General features: G+C 39.8%; 1 protein-coding gene across 13 annotated transcripts in view; it reads left to right on the forward strand.

Moving 5' to 3' along the window:
* Positions 1-21107, forward strand: part of herc1 (HECT and RLD domain containing E3 ubiquitin protein ligase family member 1) — a 95410-nt gene that overhangs the window by 57926 nt on the left and 16377 nt on the right. For 10 of the 13 annotated variants that reach the window (XM_054769746.1, XM_054769751.1, XM_054769756.1 and 7 more), the window contains 24 exons: positions 2179-2282; positions 2361-2590; positions 4155-4423; positions 4621-4673; positions 4766-4966; positions 5340-5514; positions 5688-5955; positions 7836-8049; positions 8756-9012; positions 9087-9214; positions 10180-10316; positions 10694-10894; positions 11003-11133; positions 11220-11437; positions 12793-12913; positions 13382-13528; positions 15054-15155; positions 15260-15433; positions 16245-16544; positions 16645-16710; positions 16814-16939; positions 19608-19746; positions 19843-20024; positions 20542-20697. In XM_054769746.1, coding sequence (XP_054625721.1) covers positions 2179-2282; positions 2361-2590; positions 4155-4423; positions 4621-4673; positions 4766-4966; positions 5340-5514; positions 5688-5955; positions 7836-8049; positions 8756-9012; positions 9087-9214; positions 10180-10316; positions 10694-10894; positions 11003-11133; positions 11220-11437; positions 12793-12913; positions 13382-13528; positions 15054-15155; positions 15260-15433; positions 16245-16544; positions 16645-16710; positions 16814-16939; positions 19608-19746; positions 19843-20024; positions 20542-20697 — 4099 coding nt within the window. The remainder of the gene's footprint in view (positions 1-2178; positions 2283-2360; positions 2591-4154; positions 4424-4620; positions 4674-4765; positions 4967-5339; positions 5515-5687; positions 5956-7835; positions 8050-8755; positions 9013-9086; positions 9215-10179; positions 10317-10693; positions 10895-11002; positions 11134-11219; positions 11438-12792; positions 12914-13381; positions 13529-15053; positions 15156-15259; positions 15434-16244; positions 16545-16644; positions 16711-16813; positions 16940-19607; positions 19747-19842; positions 20025-20541; positions 20698-21107) is intronic. The other 3 variants (XM_054769753.1, XM_054769759.1, XM_054769748.1) reach the window with 2 other exon arrangements.

The following is a 21107-nucleotide window of genomic DNA, read 5'->3' on the forward strand; positions in this document are numbered from 1 at the left end:
CCTGTTTCAGCAGTGCAGTTTTGAATTCCTGTTGGTGAACTTAATGATGACAGGTGTGATGTTGTTTCTGCCGTATAGTGGGATGCAGGAGTCGATGGTGCTGATATCTACCTCGACCTCCTTTGATTGTAGGAAGTTGGCAATCTGTTGCTTTGTTGAAGGGACATCCATTCCCTCTGGCTCCCCCCTGCTATGAACTGCCTTGTCTTTTGGCCTGGGCGTAGTTCGGAGCCCTGTGATGATGACTTCATTCATTCATGCATTCTGATCCAGCTCATCAATTATATTTTTCATTTGCTCAGTGATATTTTCCTTTGCTTCCTTCTCTTCCTCAAGAGTGGTGTGCAAGGCAGCATTGTCTTCCGATAATGCATTGATATCATTGCATAATGCTCTATTTTCTTCCATGGGGTTTTTAACTTCCTTAAGAGTAGCGCGCAAGGCAGCGTTGACTGCCAATAATGCCTTGATATCGTCCTGCAAGAACCTTTATCATTGCATAATGATCTATCTTTTTCCATAGGGTTTTTAACTTACATAAGAGCTGTGCACAAGGCAGCGTTTTTATTTTGCAACTTCTCGATTTCTTCTCTTCTCTGCTTTGGTGTCCTTGCTTAGTGCTGTATTTTCCTCCCTAAGGTCTACGACATCACCACTGAGCGTCACGATCATATTGCTGAGGTTGATGTTCTGCAAACTTAAATGTTGAATATGTGTATTGAGAAAACTAATTTCTTGCACTATTTGTGCTACAGTACGCTCTTGTATCTCATTCATCTCCTTCTAGACATGTAATAACACCAAATCCTTCTCATCCGACAGCCAGACTGACCCTTTTTCTGATTTTGAATCCATATTTCCAGTATAATTTCTATGTTTGGCATTGTTGCTAGGCAACCTCATTGAACTTCAGCAGTTAGTGCATCCAGGAAGTATTCATAGCACCCACAGCACAGCACACTTTTTACAGTTTTGTTTTGTCACAGCCTCATTCAAAAATGGAATAAATTCTTTTTTTTTTTTCTTCAAAATTCCTTAGTTAGGGAGGTGACGGAGAACCTTTCACTCTTGACAAAGCTCCAGCATTCCTCTATGGCAGTGTTTCTCAGTTATTTTCTGTCATGCCCCACTAGAGGACAGAAATGTTTTGCTTTTTCTCACAAGCCAGGTAGTGCACATTGATGCTTGTGAATGGGGCGTTGATGTTCATAAATATCATGGACTTTTGAATACTGCAGACTTTTTCCCTTGTACATATGCTGTACCACTTGATGAATGTATGTTTCAGAAGCTCGCTGTAGGTTTGGGAATTATATTTTCAGTCCATCTTCAACCCAATACGTTCCAACTACAGCTTATCCTTAACGATAACGTCCCATACCAGTACACCTCCATTACCTTGCTAGCTGGTGCCTTGTGGCCATTCGTGATCCAAGTCCATCCCTTTGGTCCATCGAGAGTAACTCTCATTTCATCAATCCATAAAGCCTTTCAAATGTCAGTCTTCAGATATTTCCTGACCCAATCTTGAGCCTTCACTTGTGAGTCGTGGTGCCCTGCTTTACCTTGGCTGTCTCAAAACACTTGAGGTTGTGTATTTCTGGACTCTCTGCGTAAGTTGTAGTGTTGCCACTGGCAACACTGGGATAATGTCTTCTTTTGTAGTCAACTTGTCTTTCTTCTCTTTGTGGTTCTTCCAACCATTTTGCAACAAAACGTTTTGATTTTCTTTTTTATTATCTTGGCCATGTCTAAGTCGTTTACCTATTTCAAAAGTATTTCAAAAGTCCATTTTACAATTTTTTACCTCATTTTTATTTAAATGTATTTTTTTTTGTCCCATTTTACTTGGGGTTATGAAGCTTCTTAATAAATATGCACACTTTAATCACATTAAACCACACCCATCCTAATCACTCAAATAAATATCACTTGAGAATATTTCATTAATTCATAATAATCATTTAATAATCATTTCATAATAAGCATTGTAGATTATATTATTTGGAATTGAAAAAATTGCAGAGATTGAAGTATAACAAAATGCTCACTTGTTTCATAATTGCTCATGCGGTAACTCCGACCATTGAACTGTGTGTTCATAGCTTTTAACGTAGTAATAAGCATCAATAATAAACTGGACACTTTGAAATGATGAATTGCTTGTGCATTTTGTAGTCCTGAGGGACAAGAGCAAGATGGTGTTGCCCTGAGAGGACGAGCTGCTGTGTCTCGGAAACATCACTTTGACCTGGCTGCTCGTAGATTGTTTGCCCGTGCTGGTGAGCATTCAACATCTGGTCAAAACAAAGATCAAATTTACATGACACTTCCTTACATCACAGTCTGTTTTCTGTCAGCCGGATTGTACCGCTCCGTGCAGGCCCACCATAGCCAATCACGCAGGGAGGTTCCATCCCACCAGCAACAACAAGACCCAGGTGCCCTTTATGACTTCAACCTTCTGGATGAAGAGCTTGAGATGGACCTTGATGAGGAGACGATGGAGGTCATGTTTGGACAGGACCTTGCCAATGAATCTGACATTCTGGGAATGTGGATCCCGGAGGTACTGGATTGGCCAACATGGGTGTGTGTGACTTAATGCTATGTACAGAGGGCTGCCATCACCGGGTCTTAGCACTGCGTTATTTCTCACTCACAAGAGTGCTCTGATTTCACATCACTTTTGTCAGGCTTTTGAAACACACCCATGTTTAAGACACTGCATGGACCTAGTTGGCATGAAATATTGTGTAGTACAGTGGAACCCACTAAAGTCACTTATGTCCACGACCCGTCTGTATCGACAAACCCATCAAGTCCTGGACCACTCTGTTCTTCTTATTGCTAGTGACCGCTTAAGTCGACGTCAACATAAATGGTCGACCACTTTTGTCTGCATAAAATTAGCTTTCCATGAAAAATCAGTTGTTTTATGTTAACATGTTGTAGCATTGTCAACTCCCTCATGATTGCAGGGTTACTACGCAACTATGGAAAGTATTGAATTTGATTGTATACATATCGAGGTCTTGAAAAGTATGGAAAATGGAAACTCAAGTATGGAAAAAAAAGTTCATGTTTCCAAAACTGTCATCATTGTTGAATGTTGAATGGCCAGCTCTGCTCTTATCCTCCTGGAAATGATATGGTTATACAATAATGCATACATATTCAGAATAATGAAAACAAGCGATTAACATGTGGATATGCAAGTACGTTTTTTATATTCAAAGAAAAAACAGAAGAAGCATCTCAGCTTTGCGTTATCGGTGTCAAAGCGTACTATTCGTATGAAGTTTCTCTCCTTACATAACATTTGCAAATTTTTCCTTTTTTTTTCTCTCATACCTTTTTGTATTGTAATATTATGTCTTTATTCCCATAATATTTTGACTTTATTGTAATATTATAACATTTACCCAACAATTTTTTTTCTAAAATTTCAACTTGATCCCTTGTTTTGTTTGTCATAATATTACGACTTTCAAAAGAATACATATTTTAGTGTTTAATATTTGAATTTTATGCTAATTTTATGCTTTTTCTTTTAATATTATTACTTTGTTTTCGGAATATGTTTTTTTAATTTTGGCAAATTACAGCTTTTTTTTAATTTTTGCAGTTTTTTTTCATTTTCTTGTTTAATTGTATTATAATTGCAGCCATTTAATTTTTTTATTATTTTTTTATAACTTGTTAGACTCCAGAGGAAAGATTTGTACATGTACTGTATGAAAGCTTTTTTGTCATTGCCACAGCAGCTTTGATAGATAAGAGTATAAAATATCACATAAAAATCAGTTTAAAAAATATAATAAAAATATGCACGAATAGAGGGAAATAGTGTCAACAACCTGCCCTAGGGTGAAAAGTTATTCATTATCGCCCATTCTTGTTATTTCTATGGCCAAAGTCACACGTAAATGTGCAAGCAAAGCTATTTTTGCTTTCAGTTTCAGTTATGTCAAACGGGTTCCACTGTACTAAACCTTTTAAATATTGTCAGTTAATGTACTAACACCGAGTTGCCATTGACTAATACCTCTAACATTTCATGAATGCTGGTCTAATTTATGTTTTACGTTATGTAAGACTTGTTTTAATGTATGTGAATGTGTTTTTTGTTTTGACGTATTGCTACACCCCAGCACGTATGCGAGACAGATGATCGGGATGAAGTGGTGGTGTGTGAGCTCTGCGAAGCCAATGTAGCTAACTTCAATCAGCATATGAAGAAAAGCCACCCTGGTTGCGGTCGCAGTGCCAACCGGCAAGGCTACCGTAGCAACGGCTCCTACGTAGACGGCTGGTTTGGAGGGGAATGTGGCAGCGGAAACCCCTACTATCTGCTTTGTGGCGCCTGCAGAGAGAAGTATTTAGCCATCAAAAGCAAGGCGAAAGTCCCCGTTGTGGAGAGGTACATGAACACTTGGAGAACATTTGTTTTATTATTGAACTGTTTTTTTCTCCTCATAAGTTCACATTTTTCTGCGGGTTATAATAGAGATTTTGGGAGAGAATGTCCTTTTTAAATGGCATTAAATGTAATTTAATGCTTTCATTTTCAGTAAATATAATTGATATATTGCTTCTATCACTCTGCTGTGTATTCAGATATAAGGGCCAGGCTCCTGACCTTCTGGGAAAGCAGGACAGTGTTTATGAAGGTACAGTGTGTATGAACAAAGGATATAAAACTGTACATGGGGTGTGTTTTGCATTGATTTTATTTTCACATCCATGTGTTTGTCCACCACAGAGGACTGGGACATGATGGATGTTGATGAAGACGAGAAGCTCACAGGGGAGGAGGAATTTGAGCTTTTGGCAGGTCCATTAGGACTGAGTGAACGCAGAACTGTCCCAGAAGCTGTGCAGTTCCCTGATAGTGACCCATTGGGGGCCTCTGTCGCTATGGTAACTGCCACCAACAGTATGGAGGAGACATTGCTGCAGATTGGTGAGTTCGTCCTCTCATAAATAACTGTGTAGGTGTCTTTTAAAAAATAAATATATTGCCTCACAGTGGCTCAGGAGGTAAAGCAGGTTGTCTGAACCACTGCTTTTGTGTCCTTGGGTAAGGCACTTCATACACCGTGCCTTCGGTGCAGCCCTCACTGGTGTATAAATGTGAATAAATGTTAATGGTGGTTGGAGAGGACGTAGGCGCCAATTGCCCGCTACATTTTTGACATCATAACTGAGCTGTCTTGATGCTGCTTACAATAGTTGAAATGAAACAAACATTTTGGTGTTGTGGCTTCTTGGGAGTGAAGCCATCTAGATCCAAACCACATGCAATCTAAGTTAATTGAGTGTGTGTTTATGTTCAGGTTGTCAAACATCGGTGGATAAAAGTTCATCGGGCAGGGTAACTCTTGGAGAGCAGGCAGCCGCCCTGCAGAACCCCCATGACCGAGTGATGGCCCTGAGAAGGGTGACTGCTGCAGCCCAGGTGCTGCTTGCCAGGACGATGGTGATGAGAGCCCTGTCTCTGCTGTCTGTGAGGTAGCCTTCATCCACACAATGTGGCACATTTGCCTGTGGCAATGCCATTCACATGCACTGAAACCTTTACCTCTATGATAAACATTACTATGTATATATAACATTTTTTATTTCTTTGAATAAAATGCTGTATATTTTTTAAGCTTTTGCCTCCTCCTTTCCCTCCCACCCAGTGGTTCGAGCTGCAGCCTAGCAGCTGGCCTGGAGTCGCTTGGCTTAACAGACATCAGGACTCTTGTCAGGCTAATGTGCCTGGCAGCAGCAGGCCGGGCCGGTCTTTCTACCAGTCCGACAGTAGGCTCTGGCCATGCTGAAAGGCCACGTGGAGCTGCCAAGGCCAGCAAACCCATCTCCTGTCTAGCGTATCTCAGCACAGCAGTGGGCTGCTTGGCCTCCAATAGCCCCAATGCTGCCAAACTGCTGGTGCAGCTCTGCACACAGGTGTGATATATTGCTCAATCAAGATATTATTTGCCTTTACTCTAGTAACATTTAAAATGTAGGGCTGTCAAAAATATCACGTTAACAGCAGTAACTCATTTATTTAATTAATAATATATATTTTTTTGCGTAATTAACACATACACATCATCACTCATCAACAGCAGTACAATTACGACACCATATATTAACTCCAACTCCAAACAAACATGTTTCTAGTCCATTCGGCATTGCAACGACACTCCCTCCTCATTGTCACTAGACAGACCGCGAGATGCATTCACGGACACTGCGAACATCACAAAAACGTCTCTATTATGCGTGTATGTGTGGTCTAAATAAACAGAAATGCAAAGAAAAACAATAAGTGGATATTCTTACCACCAACTCTTAATGCGGAACTACAATTTGCTGCATTTAGGTATGCTCAGAAATCCCAGAAAATGCACTCAAAAAGTGAATTCAACTTAAATGAAGTGGTGTCTTTGAACGCAACTCCTCACTCATAATAGCACAGAATCACACACAAGTCTGATTCAAATATTCTGCTATTAAAGAAACCGGTGTTGGGAAATTTTCAGACATGTGTACCATCTCTTAACTTGATTAAAATTTTCAGTTAATTTGGCACTGTTAACACATACAAATATATATATATATATAATTCTACCCTGTCATTTATCTTTCTTTCAATAAAATACAGTAAAGATGGGTATATTTCAGACATAGCGTGACATGGTGATTAATCATTAATTTATTTAATCATTTCACAGCCCTATTAAAATGCTTAACCCGCTTAAGTCAACGAGCCGTCTGTCCACCAACTTAAGTTGTGGACCACTGTGTTCTTACTAAAAAGCGCTTGCTTAGGTTTATGTCGACCACTTTTGTGGACATAGAATTTGATAGCCAAATGAGTCATTTCTATGAAAAATGGGTTGACGTGTTGTATTAAGTTCGTCATTACCACTAAGTAGCGTGAAACGACAACAGTAACCTAATACTGTGGTGTTACACAACATTGAAGCGTCTCCACAGTGACTCCCTGTTCAGTGTAAAGTACGCTTCAGAATAAAAGCATGGCAGTATTAACCTGGATTCTACCACAGCATCTAACAAAATGCACCCATTTCATTTTATACACAAATGGAGGAAAACTATTTAAACAAAGTGCCATATGTGAAAAAATCCTCTTTATGCCTCTGGCCAAAGTCAAAAGTACACGTGCAAGAAATAGCAATTGGCCATATTCGGTTTCGATTTCAGTTCCTTTGAAAACCGCTCATGTCGACCTTCAGTCAGCCGGTCTGAAGGGTGTCGGCATAAACGTGTTTCACTGTAAAACACAAACTAATACAGTTCATGTCAATCTCTTAGTCACGCTACATAATTGTGTCATTATGCAACGCTGCTCATCCTATTGCAAGTGTGACACCTTTGGTGGTATTCTCTACTGTCCATTCTGTACTAGTGTACATCCAATACTTGTGTGTTCAGTATGTTCTTTAGTCTTTATATCTATTGATATCTGTTATGTGACGCCGGTTATTGTTGTTCCAAGCGGTCATTTGTAAACCGCTGTGCAATAAAACGAAAATAAAGCCTGACATATTGTAGACAGGGAACTAAAAGCTATTATATATAAGCTTTATATATATTATATATTATATTTTATCATACTGTACATCATTTCACAGTCGCCATAATACTTTAGAGGCATATTTTTCCGGAACATTTTGGTTGAACTCCAAATTGTATGACTTTTGTGGCGTTCAACTGTGGAGGTCCACTGTTGTACCTTACTTTGTAATATTTCATTTCTGCTGTTGCATTTTACTGTACAAACAGATTACCTGTCATTCTTTTTTTTCCACTTCCAGAATCTCATCTCTGCTGCAACTGGAATGAATCTGACAACGGTGGATGACCCTGTCCAGAGAAAATTCCTACCCAGCTTCCTGCGTGGCATGGCGGAGGAGAACAAGCTTATTACTTCGCCCAACTTTGTAGTGACGCAGGCTCTGGTGGCTCTGCTGGCAGATAAAGGGGCCAAACTCAGACCTGCTTACGATAAGGCTGATATGGAGAAAAGAGGTGTGTTGCTTTTTGCATGCAAGGAGTCCTGAAGGTTCATGAGATGAAATGCATGGATGTGGTGTCTCATTTGTAAACATATACCAAATGAATCAAGGAGTCAGTTATTGCAGTATTGTGTAAAGAGGTTTTGAGGTGGATGTGTTGTAATGCATTTGTAGGTGTTCATCATCAGCAAAATGTTCATGATACTTATTCATTCATTGTATATAGCTCTTACTGTAGCTAATTTTTGTGAGCTTGTCACCTTTTCTTTGACCTTATTGGGTCAGCTTTTGAGTGTTTACATGTACCGTAAATTCCGGACAGCTGAATATAAGCCGCACCCACCAAATTTGAAGAGAACATTTTTTTTTTTTTTTTACATATGTAGGTGAATGATGATGTGAGGTGCTTTTTTATCCATCAGAGTTCAACAGCTGCCGCAGTCCAAGCAGAAGCTGTAATAGTAATTCTACACTTGAGCAAATTTAAGATTTTGTCAGAACACGATCAAAACACAGTCACTGCATAAGACTACAAGATGTGATATTAGCATCCACTTCACTAGTCCAACTAAGCCGCAGGGTTCAAAGTGTGTAAAAAAAGTATCAGCTTATACAAGTGTAGTCCGGAATTGATGGTATGTCTTTGTCTTTAATTTTTTTTTTTTTCCATTCCCTCACTCACTGGCAAACCTTGTCGTTTTGTTTTCCATGTCAAGCAGGTTTAATTGCCCATTTGTATGCCCATCCTTCCCATAATCCCTCCGCTGTAGGCCCTCTGGAGCTGGCCAATGCTCTGGCTGCCTGCTGCCTGTCCTCGAGGCTATCCTCGCAACATCGGCAGTGGGCTGCACAGCAGCTAGTGCGCACATTAGCTGCCCATGACCGTGATAATCAGAGCCGGCCACAGACCTTTGCCGATATGGCAGGGGACCTGAGGAAGTGTTCTTTGATGAAGTTGGAGGCTCATCAGAGCAGGGTGAGTTGTCATGACCTGATGATCAGGATGATCATGTTCACAGCTGGTTTTTGAACATGTTTGTCTTTTCCTAGGTCCTCACATGTGGCTGGTGCAAAAAGAAAGGCTTGTTGGCAACTAGTGGCAATGATGGCACAGTCAGGGTCTGGAATGTAACCAAGAGCCAGTACACCCTCCAGCAGACCTGTATCTTCAACAAGGAGTAAGACACTTTGAAACACCACAAATCCTATTTTACTTCAGTACAAGACAAAAAACGTTACTAAAAGGTTTAAGTGATTACTCCTCTGCATCTTTTTTGCCAAACCTTGTGTAATATTCAACGTCACTGATTAGACTGCATCTTAATGTGGATCAGCAACAAATTACAGTAGATCCCCGCTCTTTGAAGGCGTTACGATACGGGACCATCAGCAAATGGCAAAAATTTGCGAGTAATTGAGACGCCCATAAAAATGTCTATTTTTGACACATGGCTTGTAAAACCCTCCTGCTAGCTTGATGTTCTCTGATTTTGGATTAACATTTGCAATAAGAGTGACTATTGTAATTATTAGATTACATACAGCACAAGAACCTCCCCTTCTCTCTTCCCTATGCCTCACACCCTTATTCTCTTCCCTTATTTTAAATTATAAAATGTATGGGTATTCCATACATTTTATAAACAATTTTAATATTTTTTACGGAAAATTTGCGGGGCCTTGAATGCGCAATTGCAAATGTGTGGTGATCTACTGTATACATGTTCACATGCTGTATATTTTCTTGTTGAAATAAAATGAAAACAAATCCTCTTATTTACTAACAATTTTAAGAAAGGGTTGAAATGTTATAAAATGTAATGTAAATATAATGAATAATGAAAGCATCATCTCCTTGGCGGATATGACAATATAAATCAAGTGTGCAATAGGAAGGTTCTTTTTTTAGTGTGGTCTTTGCAATGAATTTGTTGTTGTTTTTTACTTTTTGCACATTGTCATTACCCAACAAGTTCTTGTTTAAAAAAAAAAAAAACACTCTCAAACTAGATGGTTAATTAAACAAATTTGGCAGTGAACGGTTTTCCAATGCACCATGTTCAGAAAATGCTCTATTGCTCTATGCAGCTGTAACTGAAAAACCTGTTTGTCTGAACTGTTTTTTTTTGTCTGCTTTTAACAGTGATGGCTCTTCAGAGGAGGGCTGTACAGGTTTTGGATCTCCCAGTGATTTTTGCCTATCTCCTCTAGCTTGGAGTGTCACTGGAAAATATCTTGCATCTGCCATGGAGAAAATGGTCAACATCTGGCAAGTTAATGGTAAGCACTGACTGTAGTCTTACCTTTTGTAATCTTTTTTTTCCAAAATGTCTGTTTCTTTATAGTAATGCAGCATATACAGGAAGTCGTAGAACAACGTACAGTAGTTCGGCTATCTAAGTCAAGTTTTAGTGTAAGTCAGAACTTAAAGTAATAAAAAAGAGAACAACTCCTTACTTTATGCCTTGATGGCTAGCTCTCTCGACTGTCATTCTGAGGTCCTTGGTTCGAGCCCAGCACAGAATGCAGAGCTGGCTGAACCAGGCGGGTTACAGGAGCCACAAAACGTCTTAAACAGAGGGCCACCTGTATAACAATTTGTTTACAATGAGATTTTGTTGTTTGATGACAAGCTGAAAATTATTTAATCTTTGAAGGAGGTAAAGGCCTTTTGGATGTGCAGCCTCATTGGGTTTCAGCCCTGGCTTGGGCAGAAGAGGAACCACAATCTTTGTGGTCTGGCGAACCCACAGATATGCTGCTGGTGGGTCGAATGGATGGATCCCTGGGCCTCATTGAGGTCCTGGATTCCTCCAGTTTGCACCGCACAGAGCTGGAGCACTGCTACAGGAAAGATGGTATAGATGTTGCTCTGAATAATTATTATAAGAAGTGTTTTGTGTTTATATATCTGACTGCATTGGTTACAAATACGTTTGTGACAAAGTGGATTTCTTATTTCTCAGTGGCAGTGATGAACATAGCCTGGTACAGTGAAGACAAACCGTTTGCTGTGGGCTACGCAGACGGCAAGCTGCTGATTGGATCGAAAGAGCCCTTAGAACAACGAGCCATTGTGGTCATTGATGCTCACAAGGTATAAAATGCTTGATTAGTTTTGAATAGAATTATATTTTTCTACAAAGAATCAAAGAAAGTGAATCTCCTTATTGTATTTTTCAGGAGTCAGTTACCAATATGAAGTGGAGTCCTACTGGTCAAATCTTGATGACTTGCGCCAAAGAAGAGACGGTGAAGCTTTGGGCCAGTCCAGACCTGCACTCTGAATTGGGCACTGGCTGGTGGTGTTTAATGAGCCTTAGACAACCGTCCCTGGTTAACAGTGTTACCTGGTGTAGCTTACTTGGACGTGGCCCAAAGCCCCTCAGCATGCTTGCCATGTAGGTCTTTTTCTTTTTATTCTTTTTTTTTTTTTTTTTTACAGTACTAGAAATAATATACAAGTCAATCAGAAAAAATGTACTCAATGTAAACGTTCAAGCATTTTAATAATACAGTCGGCCCTCGTTTATCACGGTTAAATGGTTCCAGACCCGACCGCAGTTTATTCCGCTATAGCCAACGCCCCCAGGTGTTGAGACAGATGCACAGAGTGAACTCTCTTGTCATCCAGCCTATTTTGTAGAGAGATAGGAGGAAAACAAACATGCACACACATGTCAATATATCGAGGACGGCAAAATTATGGAGTTTTTTTTTTTATTATTTATCGTGTTGTAATTGATTTATTGGTTATCATGATGGGCCTTATACTAAACTGCATGATTCAGTTTTTGTTTTTTGTTTTTCTTCAACCTATAAAGAGAGTGGTAAGAAATGCATCTGAAATTACTGGCCTGTGTGACAGTCAAAAAACAAATTGCCAGGCTAGCAAAAAACTTATAAAAATTGATCTTTTATATTCTTCATTTGCTACCTTTCTTGTTAAGTAGTATACAATTTTTGCTGTGAACCCAGGGGATTTAAGCGTACAAAATGGGAGTGTTTTTCCTTGTCAGAGGTGCTTGGTTACTCACTCACATTATTACAAATAAGAGTTGTTTTACCCAAATTCCTGAAAATGTGGCATTGAGCTACGCAATTAACCAGGACCGGTTATGCCACGAAATTTCAATCATGGAGGTTATTTATGAAGATTTATGTTGCAGTATTGCCTATGTAATGGATGTAAACACTGCTCAAAAAAATTAAAGGAACACTTCGAAAACACATCAGATCAAAACTTGGGGAAAAATGATCTTGAATATCTTTCCTGATAATAAGTGGGTGATGTATTAGTAACAAAATGATGCCACATAATTTGATAGAAATGAAAATGATCGCCCTATAGAGGGGGGAAATCAAAGACACCCTAAAAATGAAAGTGAAAAAATGATGCAGCACACTGGTCCATTTGGCTAAAATGTCATTGTAGCAACTCAAAATGATTCTCAATAGTTTGTGTGGCTCCCACGTGCTTGTACGCATGCCTGACAACGTCGGGGCATGCTCCCAATGAGACTACGGATGGTGTCCTGGGGGACAACAACATTTTCAGAACCCAGAATAATCGTTTACAACATTCTCCCTTTTTTACTGGCATGTTTTCCAATAATTCTCTACCTATGCCAAACAATCCAAAGAAATCACTCAAATGTCTCGCGCCATAGCATTTTTGTCAGAGTGAATGTATATCAACTGCTGACCACAGATACTGTGGCGTAATTTCAACTTTGTTGTGCTGTCATGTTTTCAGATGCTGTCAAAATGGTCTGGTCTCAGTCTGGACTGTCCCACAGGCCATCACAGACTTCCCAGAATCCTCTTCCTCCGACTCAGAGGTGTGGTGGGAGAAAGACGCAAATCCTAAACTCATGGTATTTAATTTGATTTCATGTAATATTGTCATAATATCCCCCCATAAATAACCCAGCTGGCACACGGTAAATAGTGATTACAGTCCTCACATTTCGTCAACCATTTTTATTATAGTGTCTCTTTTCAAAGACAAAATATCAATGCAACTTTTATATATTTTGGACTGTACAATCAGCTGAAAATGACTCAACACACAACCATTATTGTCCAAATAGCTGGCAAACAAGTGAGTAGCAAGATAGTTGTGTCTTGATTGTGTCGGTCAAGAATTGTGGTGGTAGTGTCCTGGTCTGGGTCTGCATATGCTGAACACTACTCCAGGTTCAGTTGTATTTCTTTAGTATTGACGCTTGAGAACATATATTATAAAATGGTTGCCAAAGTGTTAGTGCTGTAGTCACCTTTCTTGAGATACTGTATCTTCACAGTCATTCCACTTACTTTCTCCTACTGTGGTTGTGTTGTAGTCTTCGCAATGGTCACAAGATGGAGCAACGTGTGTTTTCCAGCTGAAGGGACACATCACTCCAGTTAAAATGGTGGCCTTCAGCCCTGATGGTCTTTCTTTGGCTTCTGGAGGAGTTGGGGGCCTTATGAACATCTGGTCCCTGAGAGTAAGCATTATATGCTGATGGAAGTGAAAACGTCTTTGGTTTATCAAATACAATACTGTGTGGACCAGTCATGAAGATGTACAGTATGTCAGGCAGCATGTTGCTGAAAAAACGAAGAGGCTAAATCTAAATGCAGTTTTGTTCATACAGATGTATGGGCGTGTGGATGGGCCATTCCACCGAATTGGTGCCATTTGCATGTTGTAACTCTCTCAAAATAAACTTCTGTGTTTTTCTAACCAATTCTTATAATACACATATTACACATGCGTGTACTGTCCCTTCTCAGGCAACTTTATTTAATTTTTGTATAATAAGCCAAGATGACTCAATTAAGTAACAGGACAAAGTAACAGGAGCGACGTTTTTTCTTAGCATCGAATTAGAATGAGCAAAAACATGAAATATAACTACATGGTAAATACCGTAATTTCTGGACTATATAGCGCACCATTATGTTAGCTGCACCCACTAAATTTAAAAAGGAAAAAAAAAAGATTTGTACATATACATTGGCTGCACCTATCTATAAGCCGCAGGTGTCCACGTCGTACCATGGGATATTTAGTACAGAAAGATGTTACACACAAAGATTTGTTTAAACTTTTGATTAAATGAATGCTTTTTTCAAAACGGTGCCAAACAGTGCTTGTAACTCGGCTAGTTAAAAAGTTGCCTACCAGAAAAGTCACTCATTGCCGGCCTCCTCCTCCCGGGAACTAAAACCACTGAAGTTGGCTTCAATTGCCACAATTGAACGGCCTTATAATTCCTTTGTCACACACTTTGTCAGTCTCTCTCTCTCTCTCTCTCTCTCTCTCTTTCTCTCTCTCTCTCTCTCTCTCTCTCTGTCTCTTTCATTGTCGCTCTCTGAGTCACTTTTGTCTCAAAGCAAATTAACCATCTAGCTTGAGTTATCCTCTTCATCACTTAGTAGTCCAGTTGTTCGAAACTCGTTGGTGATAGTGGACAGTTGGCAGTCTGAGCAGTCCAAACAGAAGGTATAGTAATTCTAGACTTGATCAAAATTACTTTAAGATGTGTCAGATCAAAACACGATATTACCTTTCACTTCACTCGTCCACATCACTACTTCCTGAAGCTGCGCTCTCAACATCATGGGAAATGTAGTCTTCAGTCATAAATTAGCCGCATCACTGTACAAGCCGCAGGGTTGAAAGCATGCGAAAAAAGTAGAGGCTTATACACCGGAAATTACGGTGTATAAAAAAATAATATAACTGAAGGATTTAAAATAGATTTCATAGTAATTTTTAAGGATCGAGGACATACAACAAATGCTATTTTTCCAGTGTTCAAGGTAGAATAAATAAATCATTTAAGTTGTAATTAAATACAAATTTTACACTTAATTTTTTGTGCATTTATAAATTTTATTTCCTGGGGACGCAAATGGCACCGATTCCGTGGGATGGCCCAGAACATGACCTCCAAGCTTTAGGTATCTGTTGTTTGTAGTTGCCTATTTATCTCATTTGTGTGTGGTGCATGTCCATGTGTACAGGATGGGTCAGTAGTTCAAACGGTTGTTGCTGGTTCAGGCGCCATCCAGAATATTGTGTGGATTCCAGATGTGGGTGTCGCTGTCTGCTCCAACAGGTCAAAGGTAAAACCTGTCTCCTCAATGAACACTGGTTTTAGCACATGGCCAAATTAAAGCAGATAAATATTTTTCATCTGGTCTGCTTTGTTTTCTATTTTGTATTCTAGGATGTGTTGGTTGTGAATTGCTCCAAAGAATTCATGGCATCCAACCATGTGCTAGCCACTTGCCGCACAGCTCTTAAAAAACAGGGTGTGGTTGGCCTCAATATGGCGCCTTGCATGAGGGCCTTCCTGGAAAGACTACCGCTTATGCTGCAGGAGCAGTATGCATATGAGAAGGTATGGCACATTTAATATGATGTTAATGAGATTAAGAATAAATAATGTACACATTTGTTTTTTGCCATCTGTTTTCGTTATCTTGTATATTATATACACTTAGTGTTAGGCTTTTGGGGGTTAGAGGGGTCAGGGATGAGTACGTTGCCAATCGTTTGCAGGTAATCACTCACCATTGTCATGGTTTTGGACTGGGAAGAAGCCAGCGCTGAGAGAATTCCTGCAAACACAGGGAGAACAGGCAAACTCCACTCTAGAAAGGCCCAGATGGTTTGAAAGAGGTGTGAGGGAAGCCATCTATGTCAAGGTTGAGAAACTATCTCTGAACAGAGGGGGCTGTCTACAACACCACCTGTCTCCCACGTAAAATGCTGTCATTTCATCCCTACCTAAGAGATTCAGTGATTTAGCCTCTAACAAAGAACCATGACCATTGTTACAACTGAATGGAATGGAATCCACCCAAACAACTGTTGCTGGCTGGCAGAGGTCTCAGTCTACTGTATCTTAATGACTGTTGTTTTGCATCCCAAAAGAGTGAAACTATTCTTGGTTGGGGTGTGCCCCTAATTTAGAGCACAAATACTATGGTCCTACACCATTCCCTCTGACTACAGCTGTCCTATCTAGTCTTTGAGCATGAACTGATGAAGTCTGCTCGGATGAGAGGGGAAGTGTCTTCAAAGACAAGCTGAACAGTCCAGTTACTTCGATTAAATGCCCTGAGAATCAAATGAACTGGATGAATGAGAATATCCACAGAATATTCTTCTCCAGTTTCTTAATTCTCAATTGTTTTCTGACCTTCTAGCCTCATGTTGTGTGTGGGGAGCAGCTTATCCACAGCCCGTACATGCAATGCCTAGCCTCCTTGGCAGTGGGACTCCATCTGGACCAGCTCCTGTGCTGCCCACCAGTTCCGCCTTCTCTGCGACACTGCCCGCCTGAGTCTGGCTCTGCCGTTTGGAGTGCCAGCGAATGGGCATGGCTGGACTGCTTCTCAACAACAGTGAAGGCAGCAGAGGCTTTGGCTCGCGGTGCTACCTTCCCCGAGTCGTTTACCGTTCCGGACCTGGAGCCAGTTCCCAAAGACGAAATGGCTTTGCTCATGGTGAGGGAGGGTTCTTCTACATTTCAAAATCAAATTTATGTTCAAATATAGTGAACCGCTTCAGTGTGTTGTGTTGTGTTTCCACTCTTGTTTTCTGCAGGACAACAGTAAATGGGTATCTGGCATGGATGAACAAATCATGTCCTGGGCCATCTCTAGACCTGAGGTAATTAAATTAATGCATGAGAATGGTTTGATAAAAGGCGTTAATGATGATAGTACTCAGTTTGTACATTTTCATTTTATTTGTATGTGCTGGGTCTTTCCAGGACTGGCACCTTGGAGGGAAGTGTGACGTGTATTTGTGGGGTGCAGGACGACATGGCCAGTTGGCAGAGGCAGGCAGAAACATCTTGGTACCAACCATTGCACCCTCCTTCTCACAGGCACAACAGGTATACATATGAACAAGCTAAACATCATCGTGTCTTTATGAAACCTAACTCCAGTTTACTAAACTTAACTCTTGTTCATGTAGTGACAGTTTAGATGTGTCATGATTGGAGCCATAATAGTGGGGTGGCTTTCAGGTCTTTAGTGTTGGACAGGTGATAGGTGGAAAGAATACAGGTGGTGAATGATAAATGCTGTTTCGTGGTTGAATACGGCCTAATACTAATCAAAAATATGCATATTTAAGCAAATTGTACATATTCCTGGCCTAAATTAAGCATTTTCAAGCATAAAAATTGCTAAACGAACAAACATTAAAATATAAGGCATTCAGAAGACGTGATAAGTAATGTAATATTGGTGACTTTGTTTGCGGGGAAGTGACGTGTGACGTCAGCTAGCTACAGTTGAAATAAGTGCCTCCCATGACCACTGAACTCTATACTACTGGAAGGGGCGTCCCTGCTGACCGCATGAAGCCATTGGTCGGCCATCTTGCTTCACCCAAAAAAGCACACACGCATACACATACATGTATCTTCATTCACTACATTTATTATGGTTCGGTATAAAAATTAACACAAATTAACAAAAATTCCATTGACACAGAGTAAATTTACTAGACCCAAATCTCAAAATTTCCCTCCAGTTTAAGGTTTTTCCTACCTCCTATGGTGTGAAATTACAATGCATAACAACTCAGTTTCAGTGTTCACAAGGTATTTGTTATGATAAGGATCTACGTAGTATCAATGTTAAATGCAACGCATACCTTTAGAAGATGATCAGGAAAGTCAGATATTGTTGGAACTGCATTTTGTCGTAATCTAACAGTCTGGCCGGTCCTGTCGAAGTTCTCCTCGGTGAAATGACTTGAACAGAGTTGCCATCTGGCTGCAGGAATCCACCTGTCTCTCCGCATATTTACTATCCATTGGTTTAGAAGTTGAGCATTGCAGTGTGGAAATCTAAAGGAGAATAAGGGGTAATTTACAACTACTTAGATGGAAATATGCTTACAGATTTAAAGTATCTATTTTTTTAACTATTTTTATTATTTATAAGCATTTACCTACCTGTAAAATGTAAGTCCCTTCTCACGATTTTCACAAGTATCACAATTTGTGCAATTAATAGCAGCACAAGACGGCATCTCAAACTCCTCTTAGTTGTTAGCCTTTCTTGTTTTGGGTGAAACAACATGGCGACTTCTATACTTCCGGTGGCTTCAAGCCTCCAATGCGCAGCAAGCGATCGGGGCCATTCCAGTTATAGAGTTCAGTGCCCATGACGTGCAATGTTAGCTGGCTCATGCTAACTCGTTTTTTCTCCTTAGAACGCACAGAAAAGGGAAAGAAATGTTCATGTTTCACATAAGGATAGTGGATGATGGACAAAAAAAAAAATTCAATCCTTAATTACTCCCTTAATAATTGGAGTTTTGGAAAAATTATTTTTGATTATTGGTTTATATGGTGTGTATGGTATGATAATGTGATTTTTACTTCTACGGTTAAGCGTTTTTTTTCCTCTGCGCATTTCCAGCCGAAGAACTTGGGAGACATAATGAATAGAGGTTCAACGATCCAGAAAATTCATGGTTCAGTTCGATTTCATACTTTTTTTGATGCAAAAAATACTATTGAATAAATTGAAATTATCAACATTTTTTTCAACTCAAAAGTCCAGTTTTTTAATTAAATGTATGTGGTGCAGCTACACGTGCCTCATTTTCTGCTGTGCATACACATAAAAACAAAAACAGTATCTTGTAAAAATAGGAACAATAAATAATTCACAATTCTATTCAACATTGCAATAGAGTCACACTTACTGTAATTCATCAATAGTTATGTTCAGAGATGCAGTATTATTTTAATCAAACTATATTATTTTTTTTCCACAGTTCCATGTACACATCCAGTTTGCTATTAAACATTACAATTATAAAATAAAGGAAAAAAGTTATGCAAATGACAACGCAGCCGAAGCCAAGGCAACATATAAAACTAAAGCAAAACAAGATTTTTTCCATTTATCATAAAATAATAGCAACAATAACAAGTACATGTAGAAAAACACGTTTTTGTATTGGAGCACGCACTGCAAATTTACTTTTTTTTTTTCTTTTAAAAGTTTTGCATGGAACTAGCCGCTCCAAACGCAGTGAGGACTTGTATTGTACGCATATACATCTTACTGCTGAGTTCTTTTATCTGGAATTTAGATATTAAAGATGGTATGCATGCCGCTCGAGATGTCACAACAGGAACCGCTGATTGTTTCCACCTGCGATTATTTAATTTTTGCCACAGAGGAGCAACAGTGACTCCAGGGGGGGCTTTGATGTCATGTGACTCGAAATGAATCGAAACCGTTGGATACAGATACATGTGCTGTTGCACCCCTAATAATGAAGTGTAAAAAATGAGCTAATAAAGGATGTTATCACTCATTGTAGCTGTGAATGAGGCACACACTGTTCATCTGCAGCGTGCGAGAGCTGCATCCTTGCAGCATGCAGCGGGTATTAATACGCTCAGTGTGCAAGTTGAGTTTTTATCGACCAAAAATTGTGTTAATTTGTGGGAGCGTGTTTGTAACCACGAAACACCCTAACATGATGACTACAATTCGTCCATCTTTAACCGTCTCTGTCTCTCCCACCAGGTGGTGTGTGGTCAGAACTGCACCTTTGTTATTCAGCCTAACGGGACTGTGTTGGCATGTGGAGAGGGCAGCTATGGTCGCCTGGGACAAGGCAACTCTGACGACCTGCATGTCCTGACTGTCATCTCAGCTCTTCAAGGTGGTGTTTAAATCACCTGTTGTTTGAGATGTTCTCTGCTCTTTTCTAGTAATGAACTTTTACCTTGATTTTTTTTATTGTTGTGGTGTTCATCAGGTTTTGTAGTGACTCAGCTGGTGACGTCGTGTGGCAGTGACGGTCACTCCATGGCTCTGACAGAGAGTGGTGAGGTGTTTAGTTGGGGTGATGGCGACTATGGCAAGCTGGGCCACGGGAACAGTGACCGCCAGCGCCGACCCAGACAGATTGAAGCTTTGCAAGGAGAAGAGGTGGTACAGGTCAGTCCTAAAATCAATCGAGGAGTACTGAGCGCGCAGTAACATTATTCATTCAAGGGAGGTATAGAGTAGATCCCCCCTTTTTGCGGGTGTTACGTGAGTATTTCATATACCCATAAAAATGTCTACTTTTGGACACACGTTGCATTGAAGGACCGCTGAACAAAGTGCGAAATCTCAACTATTTAAGAAAAAACATTGTCAATGAAGCATAAAATACATGTAAGAATTGTGGGGCTTTCTAACAGTGGTCCATCTATGATGTATATTTTACCTACATTATTCACACTAACAGCCTTTTCTGTGGAAAAATGGCCTATATTAGGAGTGGAAATTTTTTTTTTTTTTTTTTGACCAAATATCTGCAAGATTTGCGGGATCGTGAATGCTGAATTGCAAATGTGCGCAGATCTGCCAGAACTGTAACTGCCTCAAAGAGCTCATGAGTCTACCATACAAGTTATTTTGGGGATTTTTAAAAAATGTTTTCCTTAGATGTTTCATTTCTTCTCTCCAGATGTCCTGCGGTTTCAAACACTCAGCCGTGGTAACAGCCGATGGAAAGCTTTTCACTTTCGGTAATGGTGATTATGGCAGACTTGGTTTGGGGAACACTTCCAACAAAAAGCTGCCAGAGAAAGTCACTGCGTTGGAAGGATACCAAGTTGGTCAGGTACGAAAAAGACACTGTGACTTACTGCAGGAAAAAAAGCGCTATTAAAAAATATATTTTTTACTGCCTTTAGTAGATTCTACTAGATTTGTTGTCTAACAAAATGATCCATGAAGCTGTTTTGAAGGCATCTTAAATGAACAATTTACTGCAGGCAAATAAATACATACACTGCTGATCCAAAATTTAAGAGCAGTTGAAAAATTACTCTTGAGACAACAACATTTTTGAGTAAGCAATTTATTGCAAACAAGCATTAAAGTGAAACAGGCTGTTCAACAGCTGATCAAAAGTGGTGCACTGTAAGAGAGAGGCCTTTCTTGTGCAGGCGCAGCAATCAGGTCGCGTTCAAAGAGAGAAAGCTTTTTTGCCTTTGCCATCAAGAGATTATGACAGTGTGACCTGACAGA

This window comes from Dunckerocampus dactyliophorus, chromosome 3 (assembly GCF_027744805.1).
Source record: "Dunckerocampus dactyliophorus isolate RoL2022-P2 chromosome 3, RoL_Ddac_1.1, whole genome shotgun sequence".
Classification (NCBI taxonomy): Eukaryota; Metazoa; Chordata; class Actinopteri; order Syngnathiformes; family Syngnathidae; genus Dunckerocampus; species Dunckerocampus dactyliophorus.